This window comes from Pantherophis guttatus, chromosome 5, assembly GCF_059756535.1.
Source record: "Pantherophis guttatus breed Tessera chromosome 5, ASM5975653v1, whole genome shotgun sequence".
Lineage (NCBI taxonomy): Eukaryota > Metazoa > Chordata > Lepidosauria > Squamata > Colubridae > Pantherophis > Pantherophis guttatus.
The window spans coordinates 40,382,185-40,404,101 of NC_142067.1; the positions used below are offsets into that span (position 1 = coordinate 40,382,185).

A 21,917-nucleotide genomic window follows, 5' to 3' on the forward strand; every position below is an offset into this window, starting at 1 on the left:
GTAAGCATTTACTTTTGTATTCAATTTTAATTTATTCACCACTCATTCTTTATTTTATCTTTATTTTATCTACAAGTCATTTCCATTTAATTCAATTTCTTTTTACTTTTTGTTTTAAAATTCTCTCAGTTTCCTATAACAAAGTAATTAAAGACACACCGTCGTATGCAGTCATTTTGCTTCTCTCATTAAAAAGAATCATTTTTACAACAAACCATATCCTACTCATTTCCTTTTGTTGTCATTTGCATTTGCATCCATTTTCCTGTGTTTGGTTAATATTCTACCAAGGAATATAAATTCACCGCTTTCTCTTATTTTTAAAAAAATATTTTGGCATAACTTGCATCTTCACTATCAAATGGTCCGCCTGGACTATTGTAATGCTCTCTACATGGGGCTCCCCTTGAGGAGCACGTGGAGGCTTCAACTGGCGCAGAGTGCGGCCGCGTGGGTGGTTATGGGAGCAACATGGCGCTCCCGTGTAACACCTCTCCTGAGCGAGCTCCACTGGCTCCCGGTGGTCTTCCATGTGCGCTTTAAGGTTTTGGTTACCACCTTTAAAGTGCTCTATGGCTTAGGACCTGGTTATTTACGGGACCGCCTACTACCACAAATAGCTTCCCACCGGCCAGTACGCTCTCATAGAGAGGGTCTCCTCCGGGTGCCGTCAGCCAAGCAGTGTCGACTGGTGGCCCCCAGGGGGAGAGCCTTCTCTGTGGGGGCACCCACTCTCTGGAACAAGCTCCCCCCGGAGATACGGAGGATCCCGGATCTGCGCACCTTCCGCTGTGCTCTTAAGACCCTTTTATTCCAGCAAGCTGGTCTGGCCTAATTTTTCTCCCCTTTCTTTTAAAATTTTAAATTGAAATTTTAATTTGTTTTAAATTTATTGGGATTTTAATTGTCGTGGGCCAATATTATTTAATTTGGTTTTAAATTGTTTTTAACTTTTGTATTTCTGTATTTTATCCTGTGCCTGTTCACCACCCTGAGTCCTTCGGGAATAGGGTGGTATACAAATTTAATAAAACCTAAACCTAAATACAACTGTTTTGGTATTCAGCACATTTTTTTTCAGATCCATCCTTCTTATATCAGACAATCTATCTAATATTTAATGTGTGCGGGATCTTTTTAGGTTCCCACTAACAACACATTTCTGTCCCAGACCAGCACATGTCATGTTGCTGCAACCATTTCTTATCTCTATCTTCATAAATATCTTAAACAAGAGGACATCACAAAGAATTGACTTATTTCCTACACAAAATTGAATCATTTGCTAAGCAATAATTTATTCTACTGCAAACTTTCTTCTGTCATATATTATTTTAGTGAATTAAGCAGAAAATCTACAATATGTGCACCATAATACAGAATTCAAGGCTATTCACTTACATATTTACATATATATTTATGTACACAATAATTTTCTCTTATTTATACATGTTGATAAGAGCAAAAATTTGCTCAGCATAAAGCATCTACTTTTACTTAATGTTAAATCAAGTCCCCTCTCTTTTGATGTGTTGGTCATGATTCTAATAATTTGACAGAGATACATATATGATCTGTATAGAAAATTGCTGAATGTAACCCTCCTGCTGCATTATTGACACCAATAAACCTTGTTCAATTTTTCTTTGAAATCATAGAAGAAAATAAAGATTTTGGAAGGAAAGGAAAAAAACTCCAGTTGTATATTTTTTCAATATCTGTTTATAAAGATACTGATAGCCATTATAACTGACTCTGCTATTTTCATTTCTAGAGAAAGAAAAGCTGAAGTGCAAATGGCATGGGTGATGGGAGGGAGGGAAGGAGGAAGAGGAAGAAAAAACGAACAATGTGATGTACATGTGTCAGATACTATAAGCTGTGTCATATAGTTCCTTGTCTCTCTAGATAAATACAGCCTTGAACATGAATTTGGGCAACCCATTCCTAATTAAATTCCTAATGATCTTGTTCAGCTTGGAAGGTGAGTTTAAAAATGCAACATTCTTTGAATTTCTTTGCAAATGTGAAGAACTCTTATTGCAAATGTTTTCACTGTAGTAACAACGTTATTACAGTTTAGTATTTATTAAAATAAAATTTTTGAAAGTGAAAGGAGGGTATTCAGGGGCTAAGATGTTGGATTTGAAGGTGTCAGTGAAACGTTAGTGAATGTCCTTAGGCTAGTCTTTGAGACATTGGACTTAGAGAAAAAGATTGGTCCAAAATCTCCCATTTAGTTGCTGCAACTGAGAGTGGACTAAAACCTGGGTCCTCCTAGTCCAAGTCTTAATCTTAATCGCTTATTTAGACTTACAACTATTAAGATTGGAAACGAGTCTCCTAGGATTTAGTAGAGTTTAGGTTTTGTACAAGTTTATTGATGTTTATGAAAGTCAGCTATGGACATTCTAGAAGTTATGGAACATAGGATGCAATATTGTGAATACTTGAGAACACCCAGCAGTTTAATACATTTACAAAAAGGTTATCAGAGAAAAATAGTATTGTAATGCAAATACTGAAAAATAACAAACCTGAAATAGTTTAGAATCAGCCGAATTGCTTTCTTAAAAATTATATTTGTAATAGGCAATAAAAACAGAACACTTCTATCAAAATTTCAATTGACACTCTTTTCATTTAGGATTTTATTATTTGGAAAATATTAAACTATATGCACATTAAGCTATATACATAAAATATAAAATACCATACTGAACCCCATTTGAAATAAAATAGAATCCATTTATTTACCATCTTTACTGTCAAATTAAGTGGATTTTTCTATAACAAAAGCTCTGAAATGTACTTTTTATAGTTTTCCTAAATATTAGAAAGGTATGTGTTATTTTGACCACCGGAGCAAGCTGTTCCTGAATGTGAAGCCCTTTTCCTCCTAATCTTTTGGTTATATATACCCATAATGCTCCCTCCCAACTGGCCTATACTGGGTAGGTATTTTCTACCTGTTGCTAACAGTCCCAAAGATAAATAGGATTGAACCAAAAACAGATTACGTTTATCTATGGGAACATTACTATAATGAACTATTGAAGTTGGGAAGAATGCTTGAGAAAATGTTGAATGTGAAATGTTTAGTGATAACCTTTCTGACTACCCTTAAGCAGTGCAATGAAAAATATAACTGCCATTCAGAATTTTATCAACAAAACAAATTAGGAGTCCCAAAGGTGCTTTTTCAAAAGGGAACAGGACTTTCTTGTTTTTCTTTGAAGATGTTTCGCTTCTCATCCAAGAAGCTTCTTCAGTTCTGACTTGGTTGCTGGAGAATGGAAGGATTTATATTTCATGCAGACAGTTGGTCATTTGCATTCTTTTGGAGAGTCGTTGAGGCCACTTGGAAGTTTGTCTGTGTCCTCAGGGTCACCTGAGTAATGCAAATGGGTATGGAGCCTTCTTAGACTTGCTGAAAGGACTGTGTTGTGGACCTGTGATTTCTGTAGGATGTTTTCTGCCCTGTGTCCCTTCACCCTTGAAAACCAGAAAGTCTAGTTGCCGCTTGAAAAAGCACCTTTGGGACAACCATGACCTGCATGACTGAAAATCTCCATAGACAAATTAGGAGCGTTTTCCTCCTTCTAATGAAAAACAGTACAGACTTTGCTTTAACTTTAAAGAACTTCTTCCCAAATGTGATACCTTTCAGATGCTTTAGAATTTAAAATAGGATATTAATGGATTGAAAATCCAGTGCATCTGATTGGCAGTAGGCTGAGAAAAGCTATCTTAACTCTTTGGCAGACAAATAGCACTTAGACTTATATACCAATTCACAGTACTTCACAGCCCTCTCTGAGCAGTTTACAGAGTCAGCATCTTGTCCCCAACAATTTGGGTCCTAACTATTAGGTACTAACATTGTAATCTCTTGACTAATTGTGCCATCGCCATACTCTAAATAAATAAATAAGCTACCTTAAATCTCTGGGCAACAAACTTATTAACCTGGGAAAGAAGAAACCTTTTTAATATTATGCTTTGATCTGTCCCCGTACCCACACACACACAAACACAGCCAGCCGAGGGTTAAGGAAACACTTTGGAACGCACCCAGGTCTTATCTCCCACTTGGCAGCAATAGACACACCGTCTGCCAAGTGACTTTATTTTCACAGTAAAACAGAAAGATAAATACTCAAGAGTCCAAATGTCCGACACTTTAAATCTTTCTCTCAGCAGTTCCGGACGAGGCTTTAGTGACTATCCAAGGTTTGCTTTGTTCGTCACAAGGATCCTTGACCACCACCCTCTATTATATAGTCTCTGGGGTGTGGTCCAGTGACTCAATTCTAATCCCTAGCACGCCTCCTAAGCTGCTGCAAACGTTTATCACGCCTTCAGAGGCGTGCGTCCAGGAATGATGTTTCTTCATCACTCTGATCCGAACCAGCTGTCTCCTATTAAATGTTAATAAAACAAAGGAGGTATTATAGATTTTAGAAAGAGCCAGCATCATATTCCACTTATAATCAAGGATGCAGCTGTACAGGTTAGTAATCAGTACAATCTGAACTGGTCTCTCCACATATCATCCTTAGTGAAGGGTACAAACCAGCATTTGCATCGGATGAGGTGAGCACATCTTTCTCCTTTTGTCCTGGCCACTTTTTACAGAGGCACAATTGAGAACATTTTAACATATTGCATCACTGTTTGGTTTGGTGGCAGCGGTGCCTCAGATAGAAAGTATATACAGAGACTGGTAAGGACAGCCGAGAAGATTATAGGAAGCTCGCTTCCTGTCATTCAGGATACTGCTTGTAAGTGCTATCTGCTCAAAGCATTGTTAGAGACCCCATGCACACACTTTACGGTCCATTTCTGTTGCTCCCCTCTGGGAGGAGGGTTTTTTTTTTCACAATTGTTTTTATTAAAGAGTTTAAAAATTTTTTTTTTACAAATATTTCCTCATCCCCCCTCCCTTCCTTACTCCCCCAACCCCCTCCCCAGGACTTCCCAGAGCAAAATACAGGGTATAACAATTAACAATCATATACTAAACTAAGCTAACTATCTATGGATTCCTATCCCCCCTTCACACTTTAACCCCCCTTTTACTTAACTAAATATGAATACTCTTAATTTTTCTATTCATTCATAAGCTATTTGATACTTTTTAGTCCAATATTTGTTTTGAATATAATCAATCCATCTTCTCCATTCCGATATATATCTTTCTTGTAAATGATCTTTCAAATAAGCTGAAATTTTCGCCATTTTTGCTAAATTCGCTACTTTTAATGTCCTTTCTTCAATAGTAGGCAGATCTTCCTTCTTCCAATATTGTGCCACCAAAAGTCTAGCTGCAATTATTAAATTTAAGATCAATTTAGTCTCTATAACCGTACAATCTGTGATTATACCCAACAAAAACAACTGTGGAGTAAACTTTATCTTCTTTTTAAGAATATTTTGGATAATCCACCATATTTTGATCCAAAATGCTTTAACTTTTTTACAAGTCCACCATATATGATAATAAGTAGCACCATCACAATCACATTCTGGGAGGAGGTTTTGAAGTATTTCTAGCAGGACTACTGATTCTGTAACAGCTTTGTCCCCTATGCCATCTGTCTGTTAAACTCGCCATGTACAGTACATGTATACATCCGAACTAGACTGTGTTGTTTCTCTGTGTCATATATTATTTGTGGATATATACATAATTTTGCATTTGTTTGTTTGTTTGTTTGTTTATTTATTTATTTATTTATTTATTTTGTCATTTTTATGTAGTGTATATTGGAGGTGGTGACCCTTTGAGAGCTGTACGCTACGAAATTTCATTTTAATGCATGCCGATTAGTGTATATTCAAAGTGACAATTAAGTTATTATTCTATTCTATTCTATTCTATTCTATTCTATTCTATTCTATTCTATTCTATTCTATTCTATTCTATTCTATTCTATTCTATTCTATTCTATTCTATTCTATTGTCATAAACATATCCCTATAGGTCTAATTATCTTTATGTTTCATTAGGTTTATCACAATTTGGACGGAAGGGAATGCATATGTTATTAGCTTCTCCTTTTCCTTCTCCTCTTAATCTAATTGCAGACTCACAATTTAAATGAAAGCTCATAGCTGAGAATAGGCAGAAGAGAAAAAAGAAATAGACTCCTTCAAGGACCTATGTTTAGACCAGTATTTTTAATTTGTTCATAAAAGTTAAGGGTAAGCAGTTTGTAGACAATACTAAAATATTCATGATTATAAAAAACAAAAGTAGTTATGAAAAGGATTTTATTAAATTGGATGAGTAGTCAACTAAATGGCAATCTGAGCATTTGGGAGAAATGGAATGCAAAGCTAAAAAAGGCCTATTTTTACATTCCTCAAAGCATTTGTAATGATTTTTGGGGCTTTGTGAAATGGCTATGATTATACAGGTAGTCTGTGCTTATGACAGGTTGCTTAGCAACTGTTGAAAGTTACAGCAGATATCCAAAAAGCTGCTTATCCCCACAGTCAAAATTCTAATGTCTGGGGTCCTGCCATGATCACATGACTACATTTAAAATGCTTGTTAACAGCTGCATTTACAATTATTTGCAGCACCCTGTGATCACATGACTGCAATTTTTGGCTTTTTTGGCAGAAACTGATGTTTATTTCCAGTTTCTGGCAAAATCCCTCCCCATAGCGAAAAATAGATTTGCTTAACAACTGTGGCATTCAGTTATCAGCTGTGACATTTGCTTTGCGATCACCGTGTTTGCTTGATCACAGCCACAAAAAAGTCATAAAATAATATCTGGTCACTTGGTGACCCACTTTATAACTGTTACGTCATATGGTTGAAATTGTGGGCTCAATTCTTGTTGTGACTACCTGTATTCTAGTTTTTCAACATAATTCTTCCCACAGAAATTGCTTTAGCCAAATAAAATAATGTATGCATGGAAATAACTCAAATCCACATGGAGCAAAACATTTACAAAAAGTCCAGTTTTCTATAGCATATATTTATTTATTTATTTATTAAACAAATTTATGTGGTTATCCAACTCACACATTATGACTCCAGGTACATACAGCAATAAAAATACCACAATTTAAAACTTCTCCCATTCCCTAAGGCTATGAACACCATCAAACAAGCCACTTGATCAATCTGAATCACTTTGGGATTCCCAGAAACATTTCTTCAGGGCCTTTGAAAAAGTAAAGGTCTTATGTATACTTTCCCATCACTTTTTGTTTATTACGGCAAGTACATGTACATGTATTGGCCATATGGATAAACCAGTTAGGGATGATAACCAGATGACCTAATTCTAGTTTATTATAAAGCTACACTGACAAAATTTTGCAAGTCTGAAAGTACAATCCCACCTCTGTCTCCTTTATAGCCTGAGAAACTAGTGAGGATCTCTTCTGAACCTTTTGCCCTGATCAGTATCCAGTTATGAGCTATGCTGCCTCTTGTTTGACTATTCCTTCGGTAGCATCTCTTTATCATCTCATAAGGTCGTGTTCTCTGTGTCCAGAATTCCAGGAGCAGGGGTGCTATTCAGAAGGTTCTGACAGGTTATGGAGAACTGGAAGTGGAAATTTTGAGTAGTTTGGAGAACCGGCAAATACCATCTCTGGCTGGCCCTAGAGTGGGGTGGGAATGGGGATTTTGTAGTATCCTTTCCCCAGGAGAGGGGAGGGAATGGGGATTTTGCTGTATCCTTCTCCTGCCATGCACACCAAGCCACTCCCACCAAGCTACACCACACCCACCAAGCCACATCCACAGAACAGGTAGTAAAAAAAATTGAATTCCACCACTGCCCAGGAGTGTTTGTCTTTCTGGGCAGGGAATTCACCATTTTCAGCCTTCACAATAAGCTATGTTTGCATAATGTTGTGCCAGAGTATATGCCCTCCAATAGTTAGATATTTCAATAGTAATTAAATATGTCATAAGAAAGACAGAATACCTGTTGGATTCACTGGCAATAAAGATTAGGGCATGGCTAGGTCCAATTATTGCTCTGTAGCTACTACAGGCTGTTTAATGAGTGCTTTGGGCTGATCATATTCATGCTGAGTAGACAACCTGGAGAAAAAGTCAAAGATGAGATTTTAGTTGCCATTGCCTTTTTTCACATGAATTAAACTAGTTAATGGAGCAAAGTTAAGGGGAAAAAATAGTTTGAGTCAATCACCTATATTCTAGCCTCCATTTTCAAGAGGCCTATTGTATAAAAATATGTATATGATAACACCCAGTTTCAGGGTGTTATCAGATACACATTTTTGGACTTAAAGGCCCAATATTAAAAAACTTGGATTTAACAAGTTCTAATGATGTAGAATAGGAAATGGGACTCAACTGGGCACCATTAAGAAGTTGTGCTATTGGCTCAGTTTTGAATAGTTTGAATGTTGCAGGTAAATTGTGGCCTCCTCTTGTCTTGAAATTCAAGGATGGCAGATGAGCACCTCTGTGCATTTTCCACAACATAGTTCCCATGAGGTTTCCTACTGTTGGTAGAATGAAGGATTACCCCAGGTATTTGAAACCGGAGACCTGGTCAATCTTTTGGCCAAGGTTCTTGGGCCTTTGCCTTATGGCAAATGCCAAAATTTTGCTTTTCTGATAATTAAGTACTAACTAGTCTTCCTTGCAATACCATGTTAGTGTTCTCAATACCCCTCTAAGGCCAATAGGTGTTTTTGAATCATCTGCATTATCAGCACAGAGGAGAACATAGAAATGTCTTCCAGTTTGTGGGCTGGATGAGTGAAAATTTGTATTGAGGTGTTATGCCTTCTGTTGGGCTTTGAATTTGAGCTTGTATTCTGTTTTTGAAACACTTAAGCAGGGCAATAATAAAGATAAGGATTAGGCTAGAAACAACACACACAGGCACACCAGAATGCTTCCTTCCTGCCTTCCTGACAGGATGAAGTTCATAAGGTGGGAAAAAGAAAAGGAAGGAGATTTCGTCAAACTGTTCAGAAAGTTAGCTACTGGTTTGCCTGAACCAGTATGAACTGGCTGAATCCCACGACTGCTAGTATGGCAAACAATTAAAATTGGGGTTAGATATGATTGATATTTGGATGGAAACCATCAGAAATCTCAGAGCAATAGACTAGGCTAGGAAGTTAAAGGAAACATTCTGAAAAAGACATTATCAAACTGTTTCTGTATAGTTGCCAAAGAAAACAACTTGGGTATATTTATATAGTTACTATTTATTCAAGGTATTATCTTTAACAATATATACATGAGTAAAAGGGAAGTTGGTTTGGATAAGTTAATTTTTTTTAAAGTAAAGTTTTTGTCAGGGTTCCAAGTACACGACCCATAGCAAACAAAACTCTGAGGCAGGCCATTTCCTCAAAGAATAGGTTCATTGGATATGGCATATTGGCACAGGCTGGTGAAAACCGATTCTAATTATTCCCATGGTTTTCACCTAATTAAAACTAAAAGTTTGTCACTTTCTCAAAATAATCAGTCATATGGTCCAATCAGGATACTGTCCAGTTGCTAGGTGACTCCAGTCCCCTCCTTTCAAAGCACCTGCGGGAATGTCCTTGGTTCCCAAGAGAAAGTATTTTGTTTTGACTGCAACACCCCAACTGTCTCTATTCTCCCCTCCCTATCCCTCTTCTCCAGTGTGTCAGTACTGAAGTCTCAAAATGGCCTTAGTTAGGCCAGCTTCAGGGTTGAAAGTTCTATTGTGCATGTCAACACAGGAACATGAAGCAACTAACCAAAGAGAGAAGCAACTTAGAACTTAGGAGAAATTTCCTGACAGCTAGAACAATTAATCAATGGAGTGACTTGCCTTTAGAAGTTGTGGATGCTCCAACACTGGAGGTTTGAAGAAGATATTAGACAACAGTGTGAAATGGTGTAGGGTTTCTTGCTTGAGCAGGGGGGTAGACTAGAAGACCTTCAAGATACATTCCAATTCTGTTATTCTGTTATAACAGGCTCTTCTGAATGCCGATCATTATGAAACTTGTCCCAAATAATACAAAACAGCACTGATTTTAATATAATTGCTTCTGTAGGCAGCAAACACTTTCTAGGCTTACCACTGTTATATGTGCAAACTACTTTAAATCAAGGCAATGTGTTTAACACTGATGTTAATTTCTTTGGAAGATGAAACCCTGTATAAGATATGTAGGAAACTGATAAATTTTAAAAAGCAGTAAGAACATATTTTTCCACTGATAATCTAAGGGAAAAAAATTGTTCATTTTTTTTTGTAGGTTCTGTGTCCGAGAATGTCAAGATTCACAGTTATATTGGAAACCAAATTATTCTTCCCAGACCCAGACCCAGTTCCAGACCACATATTTTAATCTGGACTAAGGACTCAATGTTTATTGCAGATCGTACAGCTAATAAGATTACTATGTCAACAAAACAACCAGATAAATACCACTTATTTCTTAATGGAACTCTGAAAATAAATAGATTGAAGAAAATGGATGCCGGAAATTACACAGTAAAAGCATATAATAAATATGGCCAGGAGTTATTTAATGAATTAATTATGTTGCAAGTTGATGGTGAGTTTTTGAATACCGGTCTACCCTTCATCAACCTACAAGCACCTCTCTTTTACTTCTTTGTCCTTCAAATTGGCATGTAGGATTGGCCATAGTTGGATTTCTGTGGGTGATATTCCCATATGGTCTTTATTATAAATTTTGAAAAATTGATCAGCATTAATAAGATAGATAACCTTCAGAAAATAACATCTTAGATTCCCAAGTCTCTAACAAATACCAATAGATTGAAGTGAGCCAAGAAATTCTGTCTGCCACTGGAAAACATTCAACACTGACATCAACAGTTTCATGTTGATGTTAGATGATGTTGTATGGGACTGGAAAGATATGGAACATAATAAAGCAGGGATAGGAAATCTGTGGCCTTGTAGATGTTGTTGAATAACAACTTCCAGAAGCACCAGACAGTTTGGCAAAAAGAGATGCCAGGCTTTGTAGTTTAGCAACATCTGGAGAGCCAACAATTGGGGCTAAAAATGATCTGTCAGCACCACTACATGCATACGATCCAAAACAAAGAATTAAAACAATGCATAATATTGCTGCAGAATATCCGAATATCCAAAAGGATCCTCATTTTACCGACCTTGGAAGGATGGAAGGTTGAGACAACCTTGAACCAGTCAGGATCGAACTCCTGGCCATACACAGAGCCTGAAATATTGCCTTTTATACTTCTAAGCCACCATGGTTCTGCATGGAAATAGTAGTCGAAAAGATAAAGATTTAATCCTCTATTACGCAATTATTGTTTTTTTTTTTAAAAAAATGATGTATTTAAATCATTTAGCAGAGCATATTTCTTTTCTTTCAGAGCTTCCACTAAAACTCGATGAGCTTTGTTCCCAAAGAATATTGACATGTGAGGTGAAATCTTCTGAGGAACCAAAACCCAAATTTAAATTGTTTCAAGATAGTAAAGAAATGTTTGTACAACCAGTATATGACAATGGAACATGGAAGGTGACATTGCAATTAAAAGTCCTTTCTGGAAAATTCAGATGTGAGGTTGATGTTAATTCTGGGAAGAATCATACCGAGAAACAAATAACGTGTCCAGGAGAAGGTATTAACTTAGCTTCGTAACACACTTCTGAATGCTAGACTATATAGCCTGGAATATTAAATATATAAACCGTAATACAGTTTGTTTAGTTTCTGGCTTAATGTGTAAATTCAGACTGAGTGGTAATTTGTAATTTTTAACATGAATTAAGTCAATTGTGAAATATTCAACTTATCTAAATATATACAGTACCTGTAATTGTGACAGAGCAAATCAGTTACATGAATAAATGCTAAATGAAATTGTGGGTTGATCGTTTATGCCAATTGTGATATATTCAAGAAACCATTTTTAAGGAAGCCAAGAATAAAAGCTTTGTGTTTTTTCCCTTTTTTTAAACATGTTAGGAAGGCGGAAAAAATAATAGACTGTTTTTTTTCCTCTTTTGTATATGCTCGCTTTCCCTTCTCTATGTGCATGCATGAATTTGTATAACTACATACATACAATATTTTCTTATGAATTTTTCTGTGTTTCAGATTTACCTGATTCAGTACCTATATTCCTCATCCTGATAATCATGGGAAGTGTAGTCACATTGATGATCTTTTTGGCTTTGATTATTTACTGCATCAGAAGGAAGAACGCAAAAAGACGTGAAAGGGAAGGTAATTCCCTCCCTGGCATTCCTTCCATTTAAAACTGAACAAGCTTCTCTCTTTCTAATAATCAAGCATGCTAAATCTATTAGTCACTGTGAAATATATATGCCCTAAATTAATTTCTCGATATATTTTAATGAAAACTGAAGTTCAGGTCTGGCCCATGCAGGAAGGGAAGAAAGGAAACAGAGAGAAAATACAGCATTTTACTTAATGTGTCCAAAAAAGCCTGATTTTTTATAAAAGTGGGTGATTTTTTTTCCTCTGCCTTTCAGCCTGATCTCTACAAGGCTGAATTAAATAAAATAATTTGTAATTTGTGATTGCAAATCGAATTGTTTCCTCATTTTTAAAAATGAAAATTATTAAAATGTGCTGAGTGGGTACATGTTTTTTTTTCTTTTTTCTCTGCGAAGCATAGATTTTTGGAAAACCTCACCTTAAATGCTCCGTCATGGGACATATTCCAAAGATTAGCAAAGAGCAGACAAAAACTAGATTTGATTTTGTTAAATTAACCTTTAAACAGTATTAAACTTGGGTTAGAATGATTATGCTTAAATTTGTCCTGCCAAATTAAACAATAAACTTTAATAATGTCCTTTTGTTTCTCATAAACTTCACAATCCTGTCCTGGTTTCTAATTAGGGGTAGATAATTTCTATCCCTAGAAAATCTCTTCAGTCTCTGGGGGAATGCAATATGGTACTTCTCCCTATCTTCACCGTTGAGCAGGAACATCTCAACAAAATCTACTTAGTCAGCTTCCTTGGGTACTTTTGGCAATCCCCACTACTCCAACAGGGAAGTCAAAGTTGAGAGTCTTTCAGAATTAGTCCCATTATTTTGTAATTTTATTCTTTGGATGTCAAATGACTTTCTTGTTCCTCAATTTCTTTAGTTTTACTTTAACGAATAGGAGCAATCCTCTGATTAGGCTCTGTAGCTTCTGATTAGTCTTGATAGTAGATTTTCCTGCCTTTTATATTGTATATTGCTTAATTATATCTGATTTAATTACATATATTTTGTCAGTAGGATTTAGGATCTAGCTTATTTTTTTTTTTATGAGAATGGCCTTTTTTGTATTTTACTATTTCTAGAGTTGTGCAACCTAAGAATTTTGTACAGTACATCTATTTTTCTATATTTCAATTAATTGATATTCTTTATTTCTGATCCATGTTTACTTTTTAAAGTGGATGATGATGATGATGATTTACCCAAGGCTTGTTGAGACTGTGTCCTGAAATAAGTTTTTTTAAAAAAAAACAATGTGATATCAAGTAGAGATGACTGGATGATGAGAGACAAAAGGCAGCCAAGTGATAATAAAGTCATCGTAATGCAGATTTCCCCAACCAATAGTCCCCAAATATATTGGATTACAGCTCTTCATTTCAATGCTGGCTATTGTAAGGACATGTAATGTTACCAATTTGGGAAAGGATGATTTAGACTTTGGTGCTGGATTGGAAATTTTGATATGACAAGTTCTTCATTTCTGAGACTGTCTGCCTTTGTCCAGAATTAAATTAGTAATGGAAATTGAGTACTTGACAATAATCCTATGCTACTTTACCCTTGTGATATTCTGAATAAAATTTGTGCCACCCAGAGCTGATGTTGTACTGCTGCTCTTCAGTTAGGTCAATCAGTATTACTCAGAGTTTTTGTTTGTTTGTCCTTATTGCAGCTGAAGAGTATGCCCTGCAAATCCAGATTGAGAATCACATGCAACAAAGGAAACTTCCTGAGATTCCTGTTTCTTCTGGCTGTAATCCACAATCTCAAAAAAGCAGGTTACCTCCTTCTGAACTGCAACAACAGGTTGCTCCCTCCAAATCATGCCCTCATCCGAAACCACCTGACGCATAAAAGAAAGACCTTAAGTGCCTTTGTGTTGTATACTTATCTCAGAGGAAATACTTTTGCTTTCCATATTAGCATTGCAATGCCTGTAAACTTGGTTAGCCAGCCAACTCTGAGCAGGCTTAAAGTGTGGCTGTTGGCAAATAGATTAGAAACAACTAGAAAACTGGAAAATGAGAAGATTCAGAGTAACTTATTATTCCCACACAAAAAGCCATGTAGGACTTCATGATTAGAGAGGCTTTGGCCTGTTTTAACGATTGTATGACTGCTGTTGTTTTCAAGCAATGTAAGTATTTTCTTGTATGACATTGTTCTATATTTATATTTCCTATACTATATCTTTGTAGTTTTGCACTATATTTGTGTAATACAGATGCAGAAAATTTCATTTAAAGCAATAAAAAGAAGAAATTTGAAATTTATTCTATATTTGTTCTATTTCAAATTTTTTAAAAAATTTGTCCAAATTTACATTGTTCCATATTTATATGCCCTATACTATATCTTTGTAGTTTTGCATTATACTTTTGTAATACATACACACAGTAGTGGGTTGCTACTGGTTTGCCCCAGATTGGATAAACCAGTAGCGGGGGCAGCAGGAGGCTTTCCCACTTGCCCAGACGCTTCTGTGCATGCACAGAAGCATCACGTGCACGTGCCCTTGAGTGAACCGGTAGCGACAGGTTTTGAAACCCACTACTGCATACACAGAGAATGGCATTTAAAGCAATAAAAAGAAGAAATTTGAATGGAAATAAGAGCAGAAGATTAAAAAAATGGTAGGGGATCAAAAAGACAGAAAAGTTGGAAAGTGACAAGTGGAATGAGAGAAATAAGAAAAGAAATAAAGAAAAATGACTTCCAATTTTATTTGTACCTGTGTGGAGGAACATTGATGTTTGTGTAGGAATGGGAATATTTTTTTAAAAAAAGAATTGTAATGCTTTTTTTCATTACAAAAATAAAATGATTGTCCCATTTCCAGGGTAGTCATGTGGAGAAATTTGAAAGTTCACCTCCAGATCAGAGTTATAGCTACACCTTAAAAACTACTTAAGATTAGTTATAATTACCAAACAAACCAGATTCAAACTTCAGATAAAAAAAGATGATTGTTTCCAATAAAGATAAACAAGATTCACTGTTTGTGTTTCATATTTTACATGAAGCTATAGTCAATGAAAAATAGAAGTGCAGACTTTCAGCCACTTTGCAATTGCATAGGAGGGGAAGCAGACAGAAACAAGTACAAGATACACTGTCAGTCTTACTCTTTGTATACTTAACTATAGCTTAGCACAGTTATGGTGGTTGATGAAAGCCATTTCTAGAGTCAGCAGGGGTGCTCCCCATCTCTGCCTTTCCCAAGAGTTTATTGATCAACTTGGGGGGGTATCACCAAGCCCTTTATCAGGAAATCCTTGGGAATCCTATGTTTGGCCCTGGGAACCTTGTGATCTGAAGCATGATGAATGGAATACAGGAGACAAGCCACTTGTGCAAATGTCACTGTACATGAAATTAATGGTGGGAATGGAAGCTCTTGCTCGTATTCTTGCTCTTATTGTGAGTTTTGCTCAATTTACATATTTCACTCTCTGTATTCATAGTTTGTCTTCTAGGGACACTCAGTCAAAAGCATCTTCAATTAGAATCTGAGAAAGAGCAGAATAAAAATAAAACAAATAGTAATAAGAAGTGTATGGAATAAAAGACAATTGCAAAATATATTTATTTCAAACATTCAATTCCTGTTTTTCAACTTGAAAAGCATTTGGAGTAGGCTGATAATTTGAAAGAGAATTAAACATGCAGCTAGTATTAAACAAACAATAGCAGTTTATCAGAAAGATGATAAAGGAAGCATTTTCACTCTGAGTCTCTGAGCTTCTTAGTCAGAAAGAACAAAAGCTTTGCTGCAAACGTTCAGCAACATTTTTCACAGGAAACTATTGAACTTCCTTGCGGCCTGTGGTTCAGTGTTTTTCCCACATGTGACCTAATTGAGATGCCTCAGTATTTGAAAAGCTTTGCCAAGAGACAGAAGAAGAAAATGTGCACTCAGCATTTTAAAAGCCAGTGGTCTCTTTTCTACCACCATCACATACTTCCTGCCTGGACTATTGCAATGCTCTCTACATGGGGCTCCCGTTGAGGAGTACCCGGAGGCTCCAACTGGTGCAGAATGCGGCCGCGCGGGGGATTATGGGAGCGAGGGGTCGCTCCCATGTGACACCTCTCCTGCGTGAGCTGCATTGGCTTCCAGTGGTCTTCCGGGTGCGCTTCAAGGTGTTGGTTACCACCTTTAAAGCGCTCCATGGCATAGGACCTGGGTATTTGCGGGACCGCCTTCTGCCGCCGATAGCCTCCTACCGACCAGTACACGCCCACAGAGAGGGACTCCTCAGGGTGCCGTCAGCCAGGCAATGTCGGCTGGCGACCCCCAGGGGGAGGGCCTTCTCTGTGGCAGCTCCCGCTGTCTGGAACGATTTGCCCCCGGAGATAAGAAGGATATCGGATCTCCGGGTCTTTCGCCGTGTCCTGAAAACTTTTCTTTTCCATCAAGCAGGGCTAGCGTGAACCCCACCCCCTTTTTTTAGTTTTTTAATTGTTTAGCTTTTAATCTGTTAATGGGTTTTAATTCGAATTGTTTTAAATTCGGGCCAAAGTATATAATTCTTTTAATAATTTTAAATTTTGTATTGTTATGTGTTTTAGTTCTGGCTGTGCACCGCCCTGAGTCCACTAGGAGAAGGGCGGTATACAAATTGAATAAAATAAATAAATAAATAAATACATGGAATGCTGGAATGTAAAGCATGCCAGTAATGAAATGAAGTTATTGTCAAACTTCTGTCCAATTTCCAGCAAGCCTTAAATGGTAATATCAAAGAATTTGGGGGAAGGGGCAAAGAGGGAGTGGAAAGAGAGAAGGGAAAAATGACAGTTAACTCAACCCTGTGCATCTTTATTCAGAAACCCAGCATAGTCCAGCATTTGTCAATCTCAACAATTTTAAAATGGGTAGACTTCAACTCTCAAAAAGTCCAGACACCTAAAAAACTGCTAAAATTGAGAAACATTACCCTAGTCAACATTCATGGGATTAAAGATTTACTATAGGACAAACTACAAGTTTACCAAAGCCAAAGGCAGCCTCTAAATTTTCTTGTGTGGCTCCCAGAGCCCAATGCAAACCAAAATAATGGTGCAATTTCCTAATATTTTGAAAGTAAACATACCATACTCAAAATAATGGCAAAGCTATTTCGAAAAGTCTTTGGAAATCTCAGAAAATCCCATCCCTTGCCTACTGTGCTTCATAGATTCTGCTTTCCAATCATTTGCAAGAATGGTTTCACTTGCTCCTTCTTGATCTAAGCATTTGCCTGCGAATGAGTTTAGTCATCTTTCGGTGAAAGTGGCTAAGCTGCAAGGAAAAACACTCAAAGAAAAACAAGAAAGTCCAGCTGCCTCTTGAAAAAGCACCTTTGGGATTGTTGGAAGAAATATACATGTGCTTCAGTTCCAAGTGGGGAGAAAGACACTGGAAACATTGAGGCTGATTGGAAAGATGGTTTATTGATGGACAGGACTACATGGGTTTGAGGTCCTGGGCAGCTGAACACATGGACTTGAGAGACAGAGGTATACATACCCTCTCTTGGTCTTGTCCTTGAGCTTCCTGTTCCTGTGCAAGAAATGTATTCTGTTGGTTGTCAGACTCTCAGGGGGCTATGCAGGGATCATAGCTAACTTTTTAGGTTGTCTGAATTAAGTTTGATTGAAACCTGGACTCTCTGAGATGATGTAATGAGGAGGCTTGTGTCTGAAAGAGTGTTGGGCCATTCCTATTGTGTCTTAAGGCTTTCCTGGTTTGGATCTTGAGTGAGGGCTGACCCTACCATTCTACCTAATTCTGCCTTTGTTCAAAATTTCATGTCTTGAATGGATGACCAAATCTGCTTTTCTAAAAGCTGGCTTCAGCTTAGTATCTGGTTGGGGGCAGGGAACTGTGGCTCTAAGTTCCTGTTTCCTTAAAGTTTTCTCTTTCACTTTTAGGGAAAATATAATATTCTGCCTTTTTAAATATTTCTCAAAGTATTTCATTCTTCTAGGAGAGGAGTGGGTGCTAACCAGGGGTGAGTTCTACTTACCTTTACTCAGTGGTGGGATTCAAATTTTTTAACAACCGGTTCTGTGGGCGTGGCTTAGTTGGGGGTGTGGCTTGGTGGTCATATGACTGGGTGGGTGTGGCTAGCTGGTCATGTGACTGGGTGGGCATGGCTATGTGCATAGGGACTACTCAGAGGGCTGAAAAAAGTCATTTCTGACTGATCCTCGCACTTTTGACCGGTCCTTGCACTTATGACCATCCTTACATTTATGCCTGTTGCGGCATTCTTAACAACCATGTCAGTCATTTCAGCACTACTTCTCTTCACCACGGTGACAAGATAGGGCGCAAAACGTAAAATGTGAGGACAGTCGTAAGTTCAAGGACTGGTCAAAAGTGCGAGGACAGGTCAAAAATAACTTTTTCAGCCCTCTGAGTAGTCCATATGCACATAGAGACTACCCAGAGGGCTGAAAAAAGTGATTTCTGACAGGTCCTCGCACTTTTGACCGGTCATCATTTATGCCATGAATTATCTTCTAGTCCAGAGATCTCCAACCTTGGCAACTTTAAACCTGGAAGACTTCAACTCCCAGAATTCCCCAGCCAGCTATGCTGGCTGGAAAATTCTGGGAGTTGAAGTCCACAATCTTAATCTTAAAGCTGCCAAGGTTGAAGATCTCTGAGCTCAGAGCTAGGGCTAGGGCTTTGGGGCCAGCCTTTTGGGGAGGGGGTCCCATTCGGAGAGACCCCCTTCCTTTCAGGAAGCATCAGGCCCAGGCAGAGAAAGTTGCCAAGTTGGAGATCTCTGGACTAGAAACCTCCAAAGATCCCTTCCAACTCTGTAATTCTGGTATTGGTAAGCAAGCACAGTTAAGTTACTTAAATCCTCCAGAGCCTTAGAAGATGGTAAAGCAAAGCCCCCCCCAGCTTTCCGCCCAGAGCCTTTTCCTCTCTTCCTAAGGCTGAATCTCCCCTAGTTTTGGAGGAACTTCAGTCGCAACACTCAGAGCGCAATCTAGATTGGAATCTACCTTGATGTGGTGCAACTTCAGGATCGCCCCCTCTTTCTGCGCTGAGGCAGCAGCTCACAATTGGTGGGGCTGAGCCAGCCTAACTTGGCTCAAAATCTGCGGCCCAAGCGCGAGTTCTGGCTTCTCGCAGATTGGCAGGCCTGGCTCTCTCCGCAGATTTGCTGCTTCGCTTCGATCAATCAATCCAGCCCCACTTTCTCCCTGCCTCCGTGGTGGAACCAACTCCGACATCGCTTCAGCATCCCTCAGCATTGCCCCTTATCAGGCAAGGGAATGCCATCGCGCCCTGAGAGAGCCGCAGGGAAACCCAAGGATCGCCCCCATTATTGCCGCCGGAGGGATTCAGTTTGCCCGCTCCTCCCACTGCCTTAGTAACAGCGTTCCTGCCTTAAAGGGAAAGACAGTGTGGAAAGGGGAAAAAAACAACAACTCTCTGCCGACGTAAAAGGGGCCAACTCGGAAGCAGCCGCTTTAAATTGGTCAGAGCCAGAGGGAAATTAATGCCCTCTCGGTTTCTGGAATGGGAAGGAAGGAAGGAAAGAAGGGAGACATTTCTCGGGAAATAGCCGGGGCTGCTTATTATATATAAAACAGAGGTCTTCAAACTTAGCAGCTTTAAGACTTGTGGATTTCAACCCCCAGAATTCTCCAGAATTCTCCAGAATGGGCTAGGCAGGAGTTGTAAAAGAGTCACAATTGCCTACCCCTGGGCTAGGGTAGGCTGACGCCGCATGGGTGGGAGGCGGGGCAGGGTGAGGGGCGGGTGAGCCAGCAATTTAACAAACGGTTCGGTATACTGCCTGGCCAATAAATAGTGGTGGGGCGGGGTGAGGGGCGGGCGAACCAGCAATTTAAAAAATGGTTTGGTGTGCTGCGAGGCCAATAAATTACAAAAAAACACCGAACCGTTTGTTAAATTGCTGGCTCGCTCGCCCCATTTATTGGCAATAAATAGTAGTGTGGAGGGGCGGGGCAAGGGGCGGGGTGAGCCAGCAATTTAACAAAGGGTTTAGCCGACCCCCTTAGAACCGGCAGAATCCCACCACTGCCTTTACTACCGGTTTGCAATAGGGATGTGCGCATGTGCGCACTTTGCTTGCGCACACACATGCTCTTCTGCACATGTGCAGAAGTGTTCTGATGACATTGGGGTCAGTGGGTGGAGCCTCGTGCTGGTTTTACTACCGGGTCTATAGAACTGGTGCGAACCGGGGGCAACCCACCACTGGTGCTAACTTTCTATAGGATATACATATTGAAATTATAGGAATGAGATGCAAAGCCAATAGTATGTACTAGCTCAGAGCTTGATTAAGTTGCTTCTCCTTTCAAATCATTTTAAAAATGAGCAACACACCAGCAGGAGGTAACACTATTAATTTATGTGGTGTCATATATTCACGATTTGGCATTGGCTCTATTAAGAAAAAAAATCTAACCTCAAATAGTTTATTTTTCAGTGGCTATCTTGTAGTTCAAGGATTTCCTATTACGTCTCTATTGTACTTTCACCTGAAGATTTTGCACTAGTTCAAAAGCTGCTTCAAACATCTACTGTATAATTTACCTGGAGCTACAGTCTGAGAACAGATCCAATCTATTTTTTACTTTCTGGAGCACATTTGAAACTGCCAAAATTAGCATTTACAGTATGCTGCAGCACTTTGCTCGATAGATCTCATGGCAGTCCACTTTCCACATTAGTAAAAAATCTCACTTCATCCCATTGTCTAGCTCATAAATTCAATCCATTGATTAAAACCTCTCCTTGCTCCCCAAAGTTTAGTTTAGACCTAAGTAGCAGCTTCTGGTTGCCTGCCAAATAGAAAAAGGAAACAGAACTCCAATTTGACATCTGCTTGTTTTGTCTGAGCTACTTCTTACTGTGGGAAAAATTGCACATTTCTAAATAAAAATAAAAACATCCCAGATCAGTCTCAGTCACATTCCCCCACTACTGCTGCCATAGCAACAAAGTGCTATAGTTTGGACAATTGTTAGAAGTGGCTGATTGCTATAGGCTAATCATGTATGTCTCAGTGGCTTCACTAGTCTTTCTGGTTCTATATAGAAGTAGAATAAAATAGAAATATATTCCCCTCATATCAATTTCTCAGCATTTCAGGCAAATAGTAAGACAAAAGCGTACAACATATTCTGGAAAATTGTAGCATTTTTTAAAAATCTATTTTGAAGGGAACAGTAACCTATTCAGAGGATAGGACACCGACTGAATGTCAGACTTTATACTGTATGGAGCGTTAATTTTTTTATGTAGTCTTCTGCCTAATTCCAGCAAGCTAGCAGATGTGAATGTGGTTAGAATTTAGCTTTAACATGCTTTGAAAGATTCAGAAAGGCATATGGTCCTGATACGTAAGTGTTCTCAGGGAAAATGAAGAACAGTTGCAGGAACTGGGTATGTCTACTTTGATGAAGAGAAAGACATGATAGCAGTGTTCCAATACCTCAGGAGTTGCCACAAAGAAGAAGGAGTCAAACTATTCTTCAAAGCACCTGAGGGTAGAACAGGAAGCAATGGGTGGAAACTAATCAAGGAGAGAAGCAATTTAGAACTAAGGAGAAATTCCCTGACAGTTAGAACAATTAATAAGTGGACTAACTTGCCTGCAGAAGTTGTGAATGCCCCAACACTG

At 38.3% G+C, this 21,917-nt stretch overlaps 1 protein-coding gene across 1 annotated transcript; it reads left to right on the forward strand.

Moving 5' to 3' along the window:
• Positions 1-1,913: 1,913 nt before the first annotated feature.
• Positions 1,914-14,528, forward strand: LOC117663742 (T-cell surface antigen CD2-like). The gene is made up of 5 exons (XM_060686328.2): positions 1,914-1,984; positions 10,258-10,560; positions 11,378-11,629; positions 12,109-12,237; positions 13,928-14,528. Exons 1-5 carry the CDS (start codon positions 1,927-1,929, stop codon positions 14,107-14,109), a joined length of 924 nt encoding a protein of 307 aa, XP_060542311.2. The 5' UTR covers positions 1,914-1,926; the 3' UTR covers positions 14,110-14,528.
• Positions 14,529-21,917: the final 7,389 nt, after the last annotated feature.